The sequence below is a fragment of the Balaenoptera physalus genome, assembly GCF_965194825.1.
Source record: "Balaenoptera physalus genome assembly, chromosome: 5".
Lineage (NCBI taxonomy): Eukaryota > Metazoa > Chordata > Mammalia > Artiodactyla > Balaenopteridae > Balaenoptera > Balaenoptera physalus.
Window position 1 is genome coordinate 42,890,471 of NC_138884.1, and position 21,995 is coordinate 42,912,465.

A 21,995-nucleotide genomic window follows, 5' to 3' on the forward strand; every position below is an offset into this window, starting at 1 on the left:
GAAATATATCAGTGTTAAGATTTAAAGAGTGTGTCAGACTTTCAAAACACCTTCATCAAAGTAGAAGAAAATTGTGTGCTAAATGTGTATGGCTAATATAAAGTCAGTGATGGCATTTACTTTTTCCTTAAAAATGTATATTATTTGTTTTTTAAAATCTAAAATTCTATATAGTCCCTATCAAGTACACTATGGTTCTTGTTTTGGTAGCTCAAGATCTAAAAACAATTAAATTACCAAGTTGTCAAACAATTCTTCCTCATAGCGATCTATTTTCTTAAGAACAGCTTATAATAAATATTTTTTAGATTACTAAACGTGTAAAAGTCAAACAAAACAAGTATGTTAATATTTTTAAATTAAACTACTAATTTAACCTAAGTATTTTTTGAAGTCAAATTATTACAGTATATGTTACAAGAACGAGGAAAAACAAAGAGTGTCAAATTTTAGGAAGTTTAAAGCAAAATAATTTTGTCACACACACATAAATACAAACACACATATACATATAGTGTAAAAACTTCATGGTAAAATTTATAAGTAAAAAAAAAAAACAACTAAGCAATGCACTAATAATGCTAAGCTACAGATACTGAGCTTTTTCACAACCAAGGTTGTGATACAAACTTGCTATGCATGACTAAAACTTCTGAATACAGTAAACTAAAGATACAGTCTAATTTTGCAATGAATATTAACATTTGTAGCTCTAAATAAAGTAACTGAGCTTAAAAGTTAAATGGATTGGGAGACTATTCCAAATGGTGAGGATGGATTGTATAAAAAGAGACACTTTTTATAAAAGTATTTTAAATTAAGAAATACAATTATTTAAAAAAAAAAAACAACTTTGAAACTGGGATGAATGATGGAACAGCTTCTTTCCAAAATTTTTAAATGAAAAATTGTATTTAAACTGCAGGTTAAAAGAACAACATTTTAGCTCTACTTTTTCTTCCTTTAAGAAATATTTACTGGGAATTCCCTGGTGGTCCAGTGGTTAGGACTCCACACTTCCACTGCAGGGGGCATAGGTTTGATCCCTGGTCAGGGAACTAAGATCCTGCATGCCACGCGGCATGGCCAAAAAAAAAAAAAAAGAAAAAAAAAAAATTTACTGAGCATTGTTATAGACCTACAGACCTGGATTTATAGCAGTAAATAAAAGAAACAAAAATTCCTTCCCTTAAGATTCTCACATTCTAATGGAGGGAGAAAGTCTTTAACAAAGATTGATAACTGAGATAGTGACAGATACTTTGGAGAAAAATAAAGAAGAGAAGATGGATATTGATTATCCACTGATGGGATAGCTTTTAAATAGAGTGATCCAAGTAAAGCTCACTTGGAAGTTGACATTTTAGCCAAACATCAAGGAAGTGAAGGCGAGGTAAATGTGGGTAACTGGGAGTAGAGAGTCACAGAGAGAAAGAACTTTAAGAAATACAGCAACCCTGAGATGGGAGGATGCTTTGTTTGAGTGTCAAAGTTTAACTTTTAACCTGAGGAAAACTCTTAATATGTGGATGATGGTAAACAGAGGTATGACATGATCTATAAGTAATTTATGACTAACCTCCCTAGCTTCTAGGTAGGAGTGGTGATCTTTAGATAAAACCCAGATAACTCAAATAGATACTGGAACTCTTTTAAAACCAAATCTAAGTCTCTACAAAATTCCATATGTATACTACCTGAGATGAAGGTAGGGAAGGGGAACTAATGATCATCAAAAGTGAGAGCTTGCACACACTTAATAAAACACAACTCCAGCTAGGCCAGTGCAACTGAAGGGGAAGTTGAACTATAGGGTAGCACCGAGAAAAGTTATTCTTCAACTTTGCTGCACAAATCAACAGATACATTAAGTAGGTAAGTCCAAATTAGTGAAGTGTTACAACTTCTGCAGTACTTCAGTACTAATGAAGTATTCACTATTTTCTATTCCTATTTCTAAAAAAAACCACAGCATAGTCTTCGAAAAATTTTGTGTTTTCCAGTTTTCAAAAAAAAAAAGATTCAATTTTAAAAGGTCAAGGACATCTTGGAGAAGATATATTCAAACTCAGGTGATAGAATGATGAATTTTGGCTCATTTAATCTATGGAGGTAATCTGCCTTCCATTTGTATGGGTGTCAGTCACCCATCCTTTTGATCTTTCTTTGTGGTCAGAAAGTTAACAATTCTCTCCTTCCACAACCAGGCCATTAAGCAATGTAGGCTCTTCCTGAACATTCTTTCAGACAGACCATAGATGGGGTCACTTACTAATCTTCATTTGTTTTACCTACATTAGAAGAGTGAATTAACTGTGCTTTTCATAAAACTTCATAAAATTTTACAATTCTCTTATTAGAAATGGGCAGTTCCAATTTGCAAGCATGTACATTACAAATTATCTATGCATATAAAGCCCCCTACATGCAGCCCTGTTCTTCCCACAGTAAGTACCTAAATCTGCTCATGGGAAATATTGATGAAAACAACTAAAACTTTTGTAGACTATCTGGGTTCAGAATAGAAGAAACTATAAAACTTCAAATACTTACATTAACAGAATGAAGGACAAAAGCCACATGTTCATCTAATTGATGCAGAAAAAGCATTTGACAAAATTCAACACACTTTCATGATAAAAGCACTCAACAAACTAGTAGTAGAAGGGAACTATCTCAACATAAAAGGTCATATATGAAAAACCTACAGATAACATCATGCTCAATGAAAAACTGAAAACTTTTCATTTAAGATCGGGAAGATGGCAAGGATGTTTGCTCTCACCATTTTTATTCAACATAGTATTGAAAGTCCTAGTCAGAGAAATTAGGCAAGAAAAAGAGTCAAAAGGTATACATGTTGAAAAGAAAGAAGTAAAGTGATTTCTGTTTGCAGATAACACGATCTTATATGTATAAAATCCTAGTGAGTCCACCCCAAAACTATCAGAACTGATAAATGAATTCAGCAAAGTGGCAGGATACAAAATCAACACTCAAAAATCAGTTGCATTTCTATACAATAACAGTGAAAAATCTTTAAAGGAAATTAGGAAAACAATTCCATTTAAAATAGCATCAAAAAGAATAAAATACTTGGGAATAAACTTAACCAAGGAAGCAAAAGACTTATACACTGAAAATTACAAAACATCACTGAAAGAAATTAAAGAAGACACAAACAAATGGAAAAACACTCTATATTTATGGATTGGATGACTTTATTTGTTAAGATGTTCACATTACTCAAAACAATCAACATAATCCCTATCAAAACCAAAATGGCATTTATTGTGGAAATAATAGAAAAAATAACAGTTCTAAAATTCATATGTAATCTCTTAGAACCTTGAATAGCCAAACATGTTTTGAAAAAAAAGAACAAAGGTGGAGGACTCACAGTTTCAGATTTCAAAACATATTACAAAGCTTAAGTAACTAAAACAGTGTGATATTGGCATAAAGACAGACCATAGAACAATGGAATTGAACAGGAATAAAATACACCCTAGTATATATAATGACCTTTAACAACGGTGTTAAAGGTATTAACTCAATGGGGAAAAGATAATCTTTACAACAAATGATGTTGGGAAAACTGGATATCCATGTGCAAAAGAACAAAGTTAGACCCTTATCAAAGCCATATATAAAAATAACTCAAAAGAGATTAAAGACCTGAATATAAGACCCCAAATTATAAAACTCTTAGAAGAAAACATAGGGGAAAAGCTTCATGACATTGAATATGGCAATGATTTCTTGGATATGACACTGAAAGCATAGGCAACAAAAGCAAAAACAGGTAAGTGGGTCTAGATTTTTAATTAAAAAGCTTGTGCACAGCAAAGGAAACAATCAAGTGAAAAGGAGAGAAAATATTTGCAAGATATATATATATCTGATAAGAGACCAGAATATACAAAGAAATTCTACAGCTCAACAATAGAAAAATGGAGTAATCTGATTTAAAAATACTCAGAAGATTTGAATGGAGATTTTTTTCTTTTTTTTTTCCTAATATTTATTGGAGTATAGTTGCTTTACAATGTTGTGTTAGTTTCTACTGTACAGTAAAGTGAATCAGCTATACGTATACATACATCTCCACTTTTTTGGATTTCCTTCCCATTTAGGTCACGCAGAGGACTGAGTAGAGTTCCCTGTGCTATACAGTAGGTTCTCATTTGTTATCTACTTTCTACATAGTATCAATAGTGTATATATGTCAAGCCTCATCTCCCAATTCATCACACCCTCCTCCTTCTCCCTTGGTATCCATATGTTTGTTCTCTACGTCTGTGTATCTATTTCTGCTTCACAAATAAGATCATCTACACCATTTTTTTAAGATTACACATATATGCGTTAATATACAATATTTGTTTTTCTCTTTCTGACTTACTTCACTCTGTATGACAGTCTCTAGGTCCATCAACATCTCTACATATGACCCAATATCTTTCCTTTTTATGGCTGAGTAATATTCCATTGTATATATGTATCACATCTTCTTTATCCATTCCTCTGTTGATGGACATTTAGGTTACTTCCATGTCCTGGTTATTGTAAATAGTGCTGCAATGAACATTGGGGTGCATGTGCCTTTTTGAATTATGGTTTTCTCCGAGTATATGCCCAGTAGTGGCATTGCTGGGTCATATGGTAGTTCTACTTTTAGTTTTTTAAGGAACCTCATACTGTTCTCCATAGTGGTTGTATCAATTTACATTCCCAGCAACAGTGCAAGAGGGTTCCCATTTCTCCACATGCTCTCCAGCATTTATTGTTTGTAGATTTTTAAAAAATAAATTTATTTATTTTATTTTATTTATTTTATGTTTGGCTGCTTTGGGTCTTTGTTGCTGCATGTGGGCTTTTCTCTGGTTGCTGCGAGTGGGGGCTACTCTTCTTTGTGGTGCACAGGCTTCTCATTGTGGTGGCTTCTCTTGTTGGGAGCATTGGCTCTAGGCGTGTGGGCTTCAGTAGTTGTGGCACACGGGCTCAGTAGTTGTGGCTCACGGGCCCTAGAGCGCAGGCTCAGTAGTTGTGGTGCACGGGCTTAGTTGCTCCGCGGCATGTGGGATCTTCCCGGACCAGGGCTCGAACCCATGTCTCCTGCATTGGCAGGTGGACCCTTAACCACTGCACCACCAGGGAAGCCCTGTTTGTAGATTTTTTGATGCTGGCCATTCTGACCGGTGTGAGGTGATACCTCATTGTAGTTTTGATTTTCATTTCTCTAGTAATTGGTGATGTTGATGGCCAAGCATATAAAAATATGGTCAACATCACTAATTATCAGAGAAATGCAAATCAAAACCATAATGAGACATCACATCATACCCATTAGGATGGCTACTATCAAAAAATTAAAAAAACAAAACAGAAAAGAACACATGTTGGTGAGGATATGGAGAAATTGGAACACTTGTGCACTGTTGATGGGATTGTGAAATAGTGCAGCATCTAAGAAAAAAATTATGGAGGTTCTTCAAAAAATTAAACATAGAACTACTATACAGTTCAGCAGTCCCACTTCTGTGTATATATCCAAAAGAATGGAAAACAGGATCTGGAAGAGATATTTGCATACCCATGTTCATGGCAGCACTATTCACAGTAGCCAAGAGGTGAAAGCAACTCAGATGTCCATCAACAAATGAATGAATAAACAAAATGTGGTATATACATCCAATGGAATATTATTCAGCCTTAAAAAGGAAGGAAATTCTGTTACATGCTACAACATAGACGAACCTAAAGGATTTTATGCTAGGTGAAATAAACCAGTCACAAAAAGGCAAATACTGTGTGATTCTACTTGGTATCTAAAGTAGCCAAATTCATAGACACAGAAAGTGGAAAGGTGGTCCAGAGGCTGGCGGTGGGGTGGGGGTGGGGTGGGGAGAGAGGAGAGTTGTTGTTTAATGGGTATATGGTTTCAGTTTTTCAAGATGAAAAGTTTCTGGACATCTGTTTCACAACAATGTGAATGTACTTAATACTACTAAATTGTACACTTAAAATTAGATAATACAGTAAATTTGATATTGAGGTTTCTTTACCACAATAATAATAAAAAAAATTCAAATACTTTGGAGGTGGTGGCTGAGAGCTGTGTGAAATATTTCCTCTCATGAAATTCAGAACAAAAAAATAATGTGTATTGAATCAATTCTTCTAACAGGTAGATCCAGTTACTTTCACTATTGGAATATAAGTTTATTTGGGAAAACGGAATAGGTAAATTTTGAAACAATAAGAGAAAATAATAGTTCAAGGCTAGTTGTCGTGCAACTCCAAAGTTAGGTGTAGGGGGTGATAAATTGCAAGAACCTCGTGGTTTATGGAAAAGCAACAATTTAAAGACATAAAAGGAGTACAGAATAAGGGAAAATGTATGTTTCAAACTTTGGTTTAGGTTCATTGTCTACCAGGGATAGAAAGAATAAATTACGTTTTCCATTCTCCAGCTCTATTCCAAAGAATCTAAACTCAGTTGATTTCTAACTAATATAACTCAACAGTATAAGAGAAACACTTTGGCTAAACTGGTACCCAAATCCTCATTTTTCACATGTTTCTAAAGAAAACTCAATTCCAAGCATGAAAAAAAAGCTTTATAAGCTTTATAAGCTTTATAATTCTTTAAGATTAATTTCAGGCCAAATTTATGGATGTATTTCTACTAAAACTTCAATTCAATTCAAAAAACAAGTATTTGGGTAGTTATTATATTTGAACAAATATATACTTCAGAATAAAATGATTTTTAAAATACAGTTAACACTCAATTATGTTAATAATAAAGTTTGGTCATAAAAATCATCATTTAAATATTTATCCAAGTATTAAGAGTTTGTTTACACCCTTCTCTACTTATTACCACAAATTTTTTTTAAAAACAGGGAATTAACTTGAATTTACTGTCTTCTTCCTGACCCTGCCTTTAAACATAGACATTAATGAATTGTGAAATGGGCATGGTGATCAGAAAAGAATGAGTGGAATGGACATGAGTGTAAAATGGGTATAAAATGGGAAAAAGATATGACTTCAATGGTTTTAACAGTTTCAGATTCCTTACCTGGAAACTATTGCCTTGATGACATCTTGTTTAGAGTGAAATAGATCAAAACCCAAATTTATTACACTCTTAAAAATTAGCATTCAGTCACTAATGAAATAATTTTAAGGTTAATAACTGGAAAGTATATGAAGTAAAATATCTTCCTAAAATGTTCTCTGAGAATTATTTTACTATAACATTTTTCAAGTGAAATTAGTACTTGAGCAACAGAAAATACACAATAAAAGCACAAGTCACATGGAGAGTATAACATTCCAACTCAACAACTGAGCTTGCTATTTGACTTGAAATGCCTAATTTCCATTAATAGTGCTTTGCCAATTTAACATGCTGATTGGTTTGGTAATCATTTTAATTGAACTTTTTTAAGATTTAAGAATATTAAATAATTTAAATAATCAAACAATTTTAATTTTTACTTTGAATCTATTTATTTGATAGGAAATGTGAAAATGTGTTTTTAAAATCTCAAATGCCTGTTGTTGGCTATAAACACCAATGAAGTATATTTTGTACTTTATGACAGCAATATTTGAAAGTGGTTCTAGTTCTAATGTTAAACCTAGTTTTGTGAGGAGCCACACAGAGGAAAGGAATTAAAAGTCAAAAGGTATAACCTGAGACTCCAACCTTGAGAAGGTGTTCCTGGCATAGTGCATGATACTGTCAAAATCATATCTTTCTCCAAGCGAGTTCACTTCTCCAGGCTCCATCTTCAGAAAATTGTACTCTTGACCTAAGAATTAGGCACAGAAAACACTTCAGAAGCCTCTTAACAGACAGAAAAGAGAACAGAAGAGCCCTTCCTGCCTCTATCTGCTCTCTACCAAATGCTGATCGCTGATTTTCATGACGTTGTATTTACACACTAACACCCAGGTACTCGCAAAAGGGTACATCCAGTGCCACTGCTTGCACTTGAATACCATCCTGAAAGAGTAATATTGAATTTCATTAATAAGTCAATTTTGGCAAAAAGGTAGATTACCAAAAGCATGCTTTGGATTTGTTTTCTTTGTATACTCTTTCACCTTCTCTAAATATTTGTTCCTTTAAAACTACTGTTTTTTTTTTTTAACAATATTGTGATTATAAAAAGTTACATTTTTACTTAATAAGTTTCCCACCTTTCTCTTATGACTATATTTGCCAAGATCCCCCCCCCCCCAAAAAAACTTCCTATTTGTGTTAGAGTCTATGAAACGCTGGGAAAAATATAAAAACTATATTTGTATGTACACAGAACATTGCAGGCGTTTGCTATGTGACTTTGTCACTAAAGATAAAACCACAGCAACTGAAACAAGATTCTCTTTGATGAAAAGGAGACTCTACTTGGAGGGCTTTGTTGGTCAACAGAATATGCTTCAGAACTTACTTTTTCATTTTTTACTTTTCACGACTGCTATTTTAACTTCTGGACATCTTCATGTTAATAGATTTCTCAACTGCCTGTTTGTATCTGTATTGTAATATTATTTCTTGAAATTTGAAAATAACATAGTATTAAATGTGTAGATCTACATCAATGGTTCCAGAGGCAGAGTATTTCCTCAGATAGAGTTTAGGTTTCAGTGATTCATTTTTCACAATTTCAGCAGCCAAAGATGGTTGCTTTTATAGCTCATTTTGAAACATCAAAGTGTAAAGTTGAGTTATTAGGTTTCCAAATTCAAGGCTGGGGTTCAAAAAAGAACTATTATTGTACAACACTTATGTAACTATTTTAATTTTATTCCAACTGCCGTATTACTACTGAATATAAAAATATTACATTAAAAATTTCCCAAAAAGCAATAAAAAAACTGAGTGATGCCACAGAGTATAATATCTTTCCTACATGTGATAAGGAAGTCTGATATACTCACTTGATCATTAAAGATAAAACAATCAGCCTGAAGTTACAGAACCCAAGTCCCAGAGTAAAGTGTTTCAGTCCACCTTACAATGAATTCACACAATAAATAGTTTTCAATGAACTAACTACACCATATAGTGAAATACATGTTCCACAAATCTCTGGTTTGTCTGTCTGTATTACAACTATTCTCGGGAAATACCCTGCATTATCTTCAACCTTTGATAGAAGTAACTGTTAAAAACTCTGTTCTTCATGCAACATGGTAAGTATATTTTAGTACAACCAATTCTAAGGTGAGATTTTTGTAAAGCTGTGGAGCTGATTTTTTAATATTAATCTATAACCCACTGGAGATTTCAAATTTCAAGCACAATATGTGAGTATACTCTCTAATTAAAGCAAAATGTTTCATAAAAATTTCTGAAAGTGGAACACGAAGCAACTTCAGTAATACATTTTGATGTATATAACTGAGCAGTTACCATGTATGTGAAACAGTGTTTTGTGCTAGTTAAAAAGAACACAGCCACACTTGGTCCAAATAAAGAAAATCAGACATTTCATAACAGAAGAGAAGAGGATCAGAGATACAGAGCACCAGTGGAACTCACCCTAAACAATTTTTAAAAAAATGACAACCTCCTTCTTGAAGGCATGTTCTAAAGTGGATTAAAGTAATCCAATCTTTGTACCAAATTGGCTCCTATCATAGTCACTAATTTTGCATATAAATGCAGCTAAAGTCCACACTTATTAGACGTTGCCCTAGAATAACACTTGATCTAAAATTTCTGAGCCAAAGTAAGTCACAAATTTGCTCAATATTATTCTCCAACATGAATTTTTCATACTAGAATTATCTTGCTATAGTACAGTCAGCCTTCAGTATCTGCAGGGGACTGGTTCCAGGAAGCCCTTGGATACCAAAATCTGTGGATGTTTAAGTCCCTTATATAAAATGGTTTAGTACAATGAATAAGAAATTTCAGTTCAAAGGTTGGTTGAATCCACGGATGCAAAACCCTATGAATATGGAGGGTCAACTGTCCATACATACAAATGATTGCAAGTGAGTGAGAAAAGTGAAAATAATCATATGTTGAGAATATCGTTGAATCCAAGCAAGGTATGACAAAATGTGCCTGGAGTTCCAAATACTGAGGACATCTCATGCAATAAATTGTTGTTTTCTATTAGATTGAATGTTGACTCAAAATATGAGTCAACATTATGAGTCATATTGACTCAAAAATATGAAAAGCCATAAATGGTTTAGCACTGTGTTAAGTATTATACATTTACATACTATTTATACATTTCTGCTTGTTTTAGCTACATAAATTTATGTTGAACCAGAGTCCTATTTTTAAGAGCAAGAATCATTCTTGGAAGTTACTTCCTTTATAAGTTATTTTGTCCACGTAATAGAGGAAATTTAGTAACTGTGGTTGATAGAAAACTTTTCATTTAATTGGTAGTTGGAGTAATTTTCAGAAATATTATTTTCTCTTTGTCTCCCAATGATATAAAGTATAAGATGAACCTTGATAGCTGTTCAGGCATTAGAGTCGTCTATATTGGGAGTATAGATGTTATTTACTTCTCTTTCAACACTACAGATTACATCTTTATTCTTGAAGTGATCTCTTCCCTGTAACATCACATTCATTGATTTTTCTCCTACTTCTTAGACCAAACTTTCTTAATCTTTTGAGAGATATTCTACAAAATGTTGCTTAAATATTGGTGTTCCCCATATTCTACCCACAATCTTATTTTCTTCTTCCTCCAACATTTTCCTAGACAGTCAAATCCACTAAAAAATTTCTGTCTCTAGATATCTTAAAGTCTAGACTCACCTTTCCTTGGTCTACTAAATATCTCCACTTGGACCATCTAAAGGCTTCTCAAACTCAAGGATATGCTAAATGAAATTATTTGTCTTTCTTCCTTTTAAGAGTATGTTGCTTTATCCACATTTCTTACTTCATTTGATGGTGCCACCATTCATCCTGTTGCCTAAAAATAAAATCTTGAAGATTTGCTTTCACATGATGTTCCTCTTAAAATATTTTTGAAAGATTATTCCTTTCCTTCTTCTTGGCCTACACCACCCTAACTGAGGACTTAGTCACCTCTTATAAACGATTTATTTAAGTTTCTAATAGGTTTCCCTGATGTCACGTTCATCCTTCCCACCCCCATATCCCCATTCTCAGTTAATAATCCCTACAGCTGAAAGAATTCTTTTTTTAAATCTGAACTTGCTCTGCTTTCAATCCTTTGATTATTCTCCAGTAGCTAGAGGATAAAATCTAAATTTCTTAGCTTCAGATAGAAAATCCCTATGATCTAATCTCCCTTGGTAATTACCAACTAATCTCTCACTTGTAACTTACCATGCAGCCATTTGGGCAAATAAAAATGATTTAATTATCTGTAATTGTAGCTTTGATCATGATGCTTTTTTTTTTCCAGTTAGAAATTCCATCACTCTCCTGGGCACTTAGAACCCCTTTACTTCTAAATTTCAGTTCCTTTGTGGCGTCTCCCTTGACTCACAAGGCACATTTTGTCACACCTTGCTTGGACTGGGCTGTGTTCTCAATATAATACTATTCTCACTCGCTTGCAGTCGTTTGTATACATGGATATACATACACTAAGCTCTGTAATTTTCATGAAGTATCTCTAACATCTAATAGTGCCTCAATAAATAACTGGCAGCAAATATGCTATGAACAAATAAATAGAGCAACGCTGTTAATCACAGGAAATTCTAAGGAATTAAATGTTTGTAACTTAAAACTGGCCATGATAAGGAAATAAGGACACATTTCTACTTTGCTTCTGCTAGAAATACACACAACTTTCTAAGACAATTCTAAACAACAGGATTTTTCTTCTGGCAATTGAGATGTACTTATCTTTATGAATTATGAAAGGTAAAACAAATGAAAAACTAAATGAGGTGATTATCACACATCAACTGTCGGAGAAAATTAAATTTTAATTATATATTAACTATTGAACTACTGAAACTATTGAAAACATTCTTAAGAATTTGTCTTTAGTATAGTTAAAGGGAAATCTCAAGAAAATATTTGGACTATCCTGGAAATGACCCACTTCCCTGGAATTTTCTCCAGAACTTGTCCTGGTATAATATAGATTTGTATGGTAGCAGCATATTTTGTGGCAAACCCTGGACCCTTTTTAAATGCCAACAACATAAATTATAGAATTAAGTATAGAAAATACTTTTTAAAAATTTATTAATATTACTTTATGTTTTAATAGCCTACACCCATTCTTGGAAAGCAGCGAAGTTTGGATATAAAATAGCTAAATCTTAAGAAAAAAAGCAAGCCTAAAAAATGCATAAGATCATTTGATCTGCAGGAAAAAATTAACACCATAGCAGCTATCTTTAAATCAAGCAAAATGTTGATCTACAATATCAACAAAATCAGTTCACAGTTTTTAAGAAGTTAAATGATGAATAGTACAATACATTTAAAAGATATTTAGTCAACCTTAAACCCAACACATTCTGAAGCCTCTCACCTGGCTGGATGTTTTCTCTTATGATAGTTACATGATTATCTCGATCTGGTCGTGTGTGTTCATGCCAAAAACCTATCACATGGCCCAATTCATGAACAACAATTCCAAATTTATCACAGTTCTTGCCAATAGAGATCGCCTGAGGTCCATTTCCACGCCGACCTACATAGGAGCAGCATCTGGAATAAAGTAGAAAGTGCAGATGGTGGTGGACAGGGAGACGCTGAGTGAATTACAGTAGGGTGAAACTTTTGTAAAAATTTGTCATGAACTGTAAAGTCCGACACATTCAGAGGCAGAACAATTTTTCATTAATAAATATTTCATTAATAAAAATTTCTAGTAATCCTGGTAGATTTATGTACGAGTCCCCAAATAATCTATTGAAGTGCCTTTGTACTAATTCATATATTAGAAGATGTGCCTTAAATAATTTTTAGGAGTATTCAGAAGATAAATTAGAAAATAAAATACTTATGATGATGATTAATGGCTATTATACATATAGTTAAACTTAAGACATCAACTCACATGTATTTCTAATACAATTTTTTATCCTCAAGACCCATTTAGGTAACTACTTTGTCAATATGGTTATCTAACAATAATCCATTATTTCAGTATTAAAAATAAAAACAAAGTTTATTTTTCCTCTTTGAGAAAAACAATTAACTTTATGAGAAATGTTGGTTAATTAAAAAAGGAATTACCTTTCCTCTTCATGGGAGAATTTTTTTAAAGAAGAGAACTTTTAAGAGAAGTCAATCGAGGAAAATTAGTTTCAAAAAGTGAATTATCTAGGGTTAATGGTTGACTGGTGAAGGAAAATCAACAACTGGTAGAATTATGAGACTGTGTCAAATGGTCAGGCAAATGTTTAGTGTGATAGTCCATTTCACCTTCTGAAAAAATCTCTTGGACTTTCAGAATGTGAACCATGCAGAGCAGCTTCCTTCAAATTTTCTTCAATTTATTGATATTTATACATATTCAAATAGTGATGCTTTTCTACCCAAAATATAGATATTCCATTTAATCATATTGTGTGTGTGTGCATACGTGCATGTGTGTCAGTGTGCATGAGAGAGTGTGCACACACATGCAAGGGTGGACACATAGGAACACACTTTAAAATAAGCTTTAAATGGTATAATAATATGGTAACTACAATCATAGTTATAAATAAAATTACACTTAAAACTTCAAAATTTAGGGTTTACATTAAAATAGCTTATCTAAGGGCCACCCCTCTAGACAGCAATAGAGGGCAGTAAATAACTGGTCTTGAATAGATGGGAATCATAATGTGCTGGACACTGAACACCTTTTCTAATTTATTAAGTTAAAAGAAGAAATTGCCCAAAATTAATTGCCCAAATTTTTAAAATGCATTTCACTAATTTCACTTTTCAGAGTAAGCACATTTGTCATTCCAATTATTTCTGTAGGCTTTAAATACCAGCTAGAAGAAGTAATTCAACTTATTATTTATGAATCTATTATAACAGTTAATTAAGCTTAATAAATCAATAAAAGAAAGAAAAGTGAAGTAACTGGTAGGGAAAAAAATCAGGGAATTGTATTTTTGCTCTCAGGTAGATTTTTTTTTACCAAGACTTTTAAATTTATACATATGTAGTTATTTATTACATACTGAAATAGTAAAGTATTAGGTGTAGCAAAACTCAAAATTTGCAAATTTTGGAGAGATTTAAACTGAAATATTTGCTACCATAAAGCAATAGTGATGAAAGTGAAATATCTGAGGATTATACAGCAACTAAATTACCCACACTGAATCATTCTTGCTGGTTATATTCAGAGAAAAAAGTACTTTGCAAATCAAAATCCAGGAGATAGTCAAGCAATGTGGTTGATTCTTTTAATCTAAAACACCTTTTATTAGCATAATTTTACCTATAACAATTTCCAATAAATAAAATGGGGTTTCATAATGGAAAGCAAAAATACGTTTCACACTGGCTTTTACAACGGTCCTGTGAAGAAAAATGTGGTGGTTTGATCTCTGACATACTACAGGTCCAGGAACGGAAGAATTTTAGATGCTCAAATGACTAAATAGCTAAATATATGCACATACAATTATGTATGGAATGACAGGTTAATATGCACAGTTTATTTTTAATATGCACAGTTTATAAAAACATGGTTTTAACATGTCTGAGTTTCTTTCTAATTCCATCCAGGTTTGATGCCGTTTTCTTGTACATGGCTTTTGATTTTCTGTTTCAAATTTGAGTGCTGCTTTTAAAGCTTGGCCATTATAAGCCCTACCTGTCCTCTCAAGAAAATCTTTTACTAATTTTAGAGAAGCCTCACTAAGCCATAGAGAGCAAGAAGGTAATCCAAAACCCACTATTCCCTACTTTGGCCTCGGATTGGTGGAGCAAAGCCTATACGCACAAAGAGAGTTGCCTGTAAGCTTTATGCCCTCATCACAGCAGTCTTTTCTCAGCATAAAGATATGTTTTAAATGTAAACTCAGATTACTCCACTTCTTTACTCAATATTCTCCAATGACTATGTCGTAAATTGTGTCAATATTCAAAAGTATTCATTACCCCTCTCTGGGAGATAATTATACATACCTACCCTACTGATGCTGGGTTTAGTCATGTGACTTGCTCTGGACAATGTCATGTGAGCAAAAAATGTGTCATTTCTGGAGAGAATCTTTAAGAGCAAATATGGTTGACCATATTGTTTCTATTCTTTCTGCTACAACTGCAAGGTTCCAAAAAGAGGTTTCTCCATCAGACTGGACACCATAGTGATGACTCTGGAGTGAGCTACAGCTAACCAGTGGCAGATATACAGTAAGAGTAAGGAGTAAGTGTTTGTTGCTCTTGCTCCTGGGATTTGGGAGTTGTTTGTTACCGCGTCATAAATTGCCTTAGCTGACTGATACAGGCTATTTTGTTCAGAGGAAAATCAAAATACTTATAAAAAAACTATAAGATCTTACACAATCTTCACACACAAATATCTTACCATATAGATCTCATCTCTTATTATCATTCCTGTCACTCCACTCGAGCCATGAAGTTTCCTTGTTGTGCCCTGAGCATGCAGACATACTCTTGCCTCAGAGCCTTTTTACTGTCTATTTTCTCTGTCAAGAACTCTGTTTCCCAGATATACATATGGCTTGTTTCCTCCTCTCTTTCAAGTTCTGTGCAAATGTCCTTCCATCCCACTTACACTACTTTCCTTTTTGTCCTAGAATTTATTGTCTATTAATACATTTTATATTTAATTTATCTTTGCAGGGTTTTTGCCTCCCCACCTAGAATGTAAGATTTTGGTGGGCAGAAAGTGTACCTGTTTTGCTCATGCTATAATGCTAGCTCCTAGAATACAGCCTGGTACATAATAGAACTCAAAAGATACAGAGAACATATTGGTGGTTGCCAGAGGTGGGGGCTAAGGGTGGGTGAAATGGATGAAAGGGGGTCAAAATGTACAGACTTCCAGTTACACAATAAGTAATTTCTGAGGCTGTAATGTGCAGCATGGTGACTAAAGTTAACAATACCATATCATATATTTGAAAGTTGCTAAGAGAGTAGATCTCAAAAATTCTCATCAAAAGAAAAAAAAAAAAGTGTAACTAAGTATGATGATGGATGTTAACTAAACTTATTATGGTGATCACTTCACAATATATACAAATCTAAAATCATCATGTTATACACCTAAAACAGTATGTTATATGTCAATTATATCTCAATAAAACTGGAAATATTTTGAAAAATAAAAAGTAAAAAATTTTAATAAATAAACACTTATTGAAAGAACAGATCTCCTAAGTGCAGGACAGAGCTAAGACTCTAGTAATTAGCAGCAAGCATCCAAAGAAGTGGTGGAAATGCTCAAGGTGAGGGGTTCAACATGCTCTTTCTGAGACTCCTCCTTCAGCCTGGCTCTCCACTTTTTCTATTAGTATAATTCTATAGATTCCTTTAAAAAACTATTTTTTCTGCTTAAGTTAGCCAGTCTCTGTTGCTTGAGAACAAGAATCCTGGCTAGCACACTTCCTCTGCCTAACTATAACATCCTTGCAGAGAGAAAACAACTTACATTCAATTTTATAGTCCCCAAAGTTAGTACAGTAGGTGGTACAAAATGGGAATTCAACAGGAAAGGATGAATAAGTGACTACTGTTACAGTCTGAATAATCAAACTGACCAAAGTTAAATACAATTAAAGCATATGAAATCTAGAAAATAAGAAAATAAGTTAACTCTACGTTTGTTTGTTTGATTGTTTTTTGGCAATCATTAAAAATCAGCATATAATAGATGAAGGTAATAAATTCAGTTACATAAATCTCTGACTTACAAAGAATAAAATCAAACAACTTCTATTATAAAATGGTCTCACATTTTGCTGTTTATAATTAATAATCTTGTAAAATAAATAAATGCCACTGAAGCTAATAGACATTCATTGAAAAATATGTATAGCTCAGTTCAAACCTTTTGTCAATATAGAGGGTTAAAGCCTATGTCCACTGCAGATGAAGCAAAGATATCATATACATAAAAACATGCATACAGATATATATAAACATAATGTACGATTATAATGCAACTTAAAAATAGGAAATACACTAGAGCTAAATGGCAAAAAGGTCTGATTTCTACTTTTTGCTTTTTAAAATTTTATTATTTTCCCACCTATCAAAGGCCTGATATGGAATTAGATACCCACTAAATATTTATTGAATAAAAATTGACTGTAGCAGAATAAGATGGGAAATATAATGCTCTAAATGATATAGGTGATTCCATATTTAATAATTCCTCCCATAAGTATGGAGATTATTTTAGCTTTTATTTTTAAAAATTGCAAGAGCTACAAGTTGTCTGACTTAGTGGGTAAACTCAATGAAAGTGATGACAGTGATAAGAAGTAAGACACATTTGCCTTCTAGATTAAAGCTAGAAACAGAACTAATAAATGTTGCCATCCATATCAATGGCACCACCTTACAGGTTCTCCATATTCTATGGATATTTACACTAGGTATTGCTAAATGTGATGCATTATATGCCGCAGCTCTTATAGGAAAAAAGACCCAATACTAAATCCAATAGAGTGTTAAATGTTTGACTCAAAATATATCTTATTGCAGATGGCCTTCACTATTTTGTGTAATACCAACTGTCAAACTCTTTAATAATTTAAATTGATTTTTATGAGATATAAATGCAGCATTATCATAGCAAGAATGATGAAATAACCACAATTTCATGAAATTGTGGCCAATAACGGTAATTTAAAATGAAATTTAGAAGTCACAAAATGATTAGAATGATTAGCAGGCCAATGATCAAATTTTATAAAAAGTATCATCCTTCCTATCACTGAAAAAATAATACAGGGCAAACTTTGAACTGGAAAATGAGCACCAAAACAAATCACCAAAATGCAACATTACTACTATAACAGTCACAAATAAACTCAAGAGTCTAATTTCAGGAATGTAACTACAGATTTAAGTATCTTGGGGAAAGTCATAACTTCAGTTTTCACATCTCTAAATTGATGAAGTACGTGTTCTTCAAACCCCCTTTGAATTCTTACATTTTTTAATCTCAGGATTACACACAATGTACTTTAGCTGACATGTAAATTGTTGGTACTTTCCTAATCACCTACCTATAAAGCCATGTGCTGTGTGTCATGAGGGACACAGAGGTAAGCTCCCTGCCCTCATCATTGATGAAGGTAGACATTTGAACCAACAGTGGAAATGGAGCTATTATAGCTGTTGTAGAGCAAAGTCCCACTGCAGGCAGCTCAAAAATGGCTGAGCATGAAATATGTGAAAGATTTCCACTGATGAAAATGGAAAGTAAAGGCATTCAAGCAACTAAAACATCACAAAAACAAACATGAAGGAATAATAGTGAATGGGGAAAAATAGTTTAGCAGTATAAAACAAGTGAAATGGAAAACTTTGAAAAGAACCAAATTAATAAAAGAAAATGAGTATAAATATGAATTTGTTACAAACAGAATTTGAGCAATAAAATAATAAGTGATTGGTGCTTTGGATGTATTTACAGAATTGAAGGGTAGGTAAAGAAAAGATGTATTGATTTGAATACATTATATATTTAGAAATATGTAATCTGAGCTATATCCACTCCTATTAGATAATCAGAAGGAAGGAAGGACAGTCTAGATTTGGACCATAAAAGGTCCTTAATATTTAAAAATATTAAATACATATAAAGAATTAGGAGGGACTTCAAATGTAACCAAAACTTAGCAAGAGTAAGTAATTAGAGTAATTTAGAAGAAAACATTGCTTAAATAAGTCATAGCTAAAAAAATCATGGTACTATCAAAATATATCGAAAAATAATAATGTATAATTTTTCCTAATGTCACTTAAGTAGGGCCAAAATTAAAACTCATTACTTTGTAAGTTAAGTTAAATGTTCTAGGAAAATATGGTAGAACAAAGCCAGATGATGTAATGCCCCCAATACCTAGTGAAATATATACTTCCTCCACCCTGAAAATATGTGTCATTAGGGCATGAACTATTTCCTCCAAAGGAATTATGCATTTATTTTTACTTCTCTATGTGAACTATAATAGAGGGTATTCAAATACTTACAGTTGATTAGAGATAATTCCTCTTTATAGAAGAATTTCAGCTAATAAATGTAGAAGGAATAGAAGAAAAGAACAACATGAGAAAATGACTATTCTGCAAAGACGGGAACTTAAAATTGAGGGACCTGGCTGTCACCATTTGAATCCACTGATCAATCACAGTATCACTAAAGTGGTAGGTCCAGGCATATGTGCCTCGTGATGTGATGCAGTGTAAAGTAGACAGCACACCCTATCAAGTATTCTTAGCAAACAAACAAACAAAAATGGAAACAATTTAAAAACTCAAATACTTAAATATAAGTTCCAATTAACTGGAAATATAGGGAGAAAAAATTTGAAAGTTTTCACAATGAAAAGTCTTTTAAAGTACACAGCACTGCTTGGAGAACTGCTGTTACTGTAACTTGGCTAGATTATGGGATTTGTGGAGAGAAGTGGTGGCAGCAGAAGCAGCAGATGGAAGCTGTGGTAAGTTCATGGCATTCCTTAAATGTTATATCCAAGCATCTAGGTTTTATTCTCAAGCTAGCATTTCCCAGAATGTGTTCTGGAATACTGATATACATTCTTCACTATTAACAGGGTGAGATGGGTGTTCCCTTTTTAAAAAAAGTTTAGGGAACACTGTATTCTATATTTCTTTCAATTGGTTGAATATTAGTAAGGTTTAGCACACTGCTTGTAGAAATACCTATTGAAATTTAACACAGCATTTTCACAACTTATAGAATAGTTTATTTTGAAGAGAGTATTGTTATCCTGTAAGAAGCAAATCTAGAAAATATCATTGTAGGAGGAAACACTGAGGAATCTCAATAAGTGTAGTATTTTGCTCTGAAGAGTATTTTTTGAAGATAATTCTAGTGGCAGTGAATTGGTGAGGCAAGACTGGAGAGCAGCTGGAATACAGCTGGTGTGAGAGGACAAAGACATGAACGGACCAAGGGACTGACATGGGATAAAAGTGGAAACCATAAGACATAGTGGATATCAACAGAAATGCAGTTTCTGTTGATATCACTAAAAAATCCATCACTAAAAACAATACAGAGGTTTCTAACTCAGGTTAGTGGGATGTTGGCAATGCCACCATATAGTTAGAACAGAAGGGAAGGCAGCTGTGGTGGTGGAGGATGCACAGAGGTCTGTGATCAAAGAATATATTTATTTAATATATAATATTCTCTTATGTAAAATTCATACTTTCTCATGGGCAAAATACTAAGCAAATATTAAAAAGTGAATCTTACCTATGGATTTTTTTTTCCCTTCTAAATTTACTTAAGTCATTCCCTGGTTCTACTTACCCACAAGGCCTATATGTGAATACAATGTAACTCTCTTCATCCCCTCTTTCAATGAAAGTCACGCATGTGTGCTTTTCCCAGTGCCTCATGGCCTGCTTGAACATGGCTCGCTGGCTGCCTGGAAAAATGGCATGACATTAATAAAACAATGGGCTCTTCCATCCCAGGTCTGGCTGCACAGGTCAGACACCACCTGTATCATCAACCAAAGAATACTAGCTCCAAGCACTGCAGTGAGCCACTCTTGAGAGTGGGCACTGCCTTCATAATCAGTAGGCTTGAGCTTACTGTCTCTACAAGTATGTGTGTACAAGGCTCCGTAAACAAGACATACATTATTCCTGTCAGCTGAAATCAGCTTCCAGATTTAATAGGTACATTTGAAATTCAATTTAAAAACCAGAATAGTTCTTTAGATTCTTAGAACTCAAGACTAAATATATTTTTAAATTTCAAGACACCCTAACTGACAACTCAGGTGAATGGAATATTTCTCGTGTTTCATTTAATACTATGTTTTATATGTTAGTATTCTTTAAAAATATACACTTAATCTATATGATAATTATTAATTCTTTATCAAAATAGACCCTCTGGGAATATCTTACCAGTGAAGTTGCCTCCTATAACGTAAGGAATAACACCTCCAGGCCATACTCTTTCAGTTCTTGATGTAGCAGCTCTGGGAACTCGATTTTTCTCATTTTGCCCTGAGAATTTTAGAGGTACTTTTTCCTTAACTGTGTTGTTTTGCTCCAAGCCTGCAGTGACATTTAAAACATTCTGTGAAACAGAAGTCCTTGGTCAGAGAATCATTTACCTCTTAAAGGACAAGGTGAAATGTCTTATTTACACATTTATATAAATATGCCTGAAGTCAAAATGCATTAAAGAAAAACTTCATTTATATTACATACTTGAAAAAAGTGTTAAAATATTTAAGTAGTTCATGTCAAAATACTATTTCCTAATGCTCTATGAACAAATTTTGATGAATTTCCATACAACAGCCCACAGTGGACAGAAGTCAGGTAGACTTTGTAAGCCACAGAAAAATTCTTTTATCTTCTACTTTACTAGAACACTAAGAAATTCACCACTAGAATTAAAAAGACATTGTTTAAAAAGTCCTATGATGTTCAAAACCTTTCTTACTCCTGCTAAATCCCTAGTCCTTTAAATCAGAATTGATATTCTGTAGTACAGCTTAAAATTGTGAATATTACACTGTAGAGATAGTAAATGAAATAGAATAAGACAGATATGGTCTCAGATTCTGGGACAATGGGCTATCTCTATTTCAATTTCCTCAGGATTCATATCCACACAACAGAAAAGATTTAGAGAGCAGTACACAAGGTGAACAGGCCAACATAAAATGCAGTCTATTGTGGAAGAGCTTTCAAGTCTGCAGTCACTGACTTTTCTTGGTGACCCTTCATAATTTTTTTGTTACTGTTTTATTTTTCCTACATTTTCATGATTATTTTTTCTTATTTACATATCATT

At 33.2% G+C, this 21,995-nt stretch overlaps 1 protein-coding gene across 5 annotated transcripts in view; it reads right to left on the reverse strand.

Moving 5' to 3' along the window:
* TLL1 (tolloid like 1) overlaps positions 1-21,995 on the reverse strand; it is a 253,162-nt gene that overhangs the window by 95,595 nt on the left and 135,572 nt on the right. For all 5 annotated transcript variants that reach the window (XR_014264165.1, XR_014264166.1, XM_082463627.1 and 2 more), the window contains exons 4-7: positions 21,095-21,247; positions 20,487-20,604; positions 12,522-12,700; positions 7,724-7,829 (exon numbers count right to left, since the gene is read on the reverse strand). Coding sequence is in view for 3 of the 5 variants with exons in the window: in XM_082463627.1 (XP_082319753.1) it covers positions 7,724-7,829; positions 12,522-12,700; positions 20,487-20,604; positions 21,095-21,247 (556 nt within the window). In the remaining 2 variants the exon portion in view is untranslated. The remainder of the gene's footprint in view (positions 1-7,723; positions 7,830-12,521; positions 12,701-20,486; positions 20,605-21,094; positions 21,248-21,995) is intronic.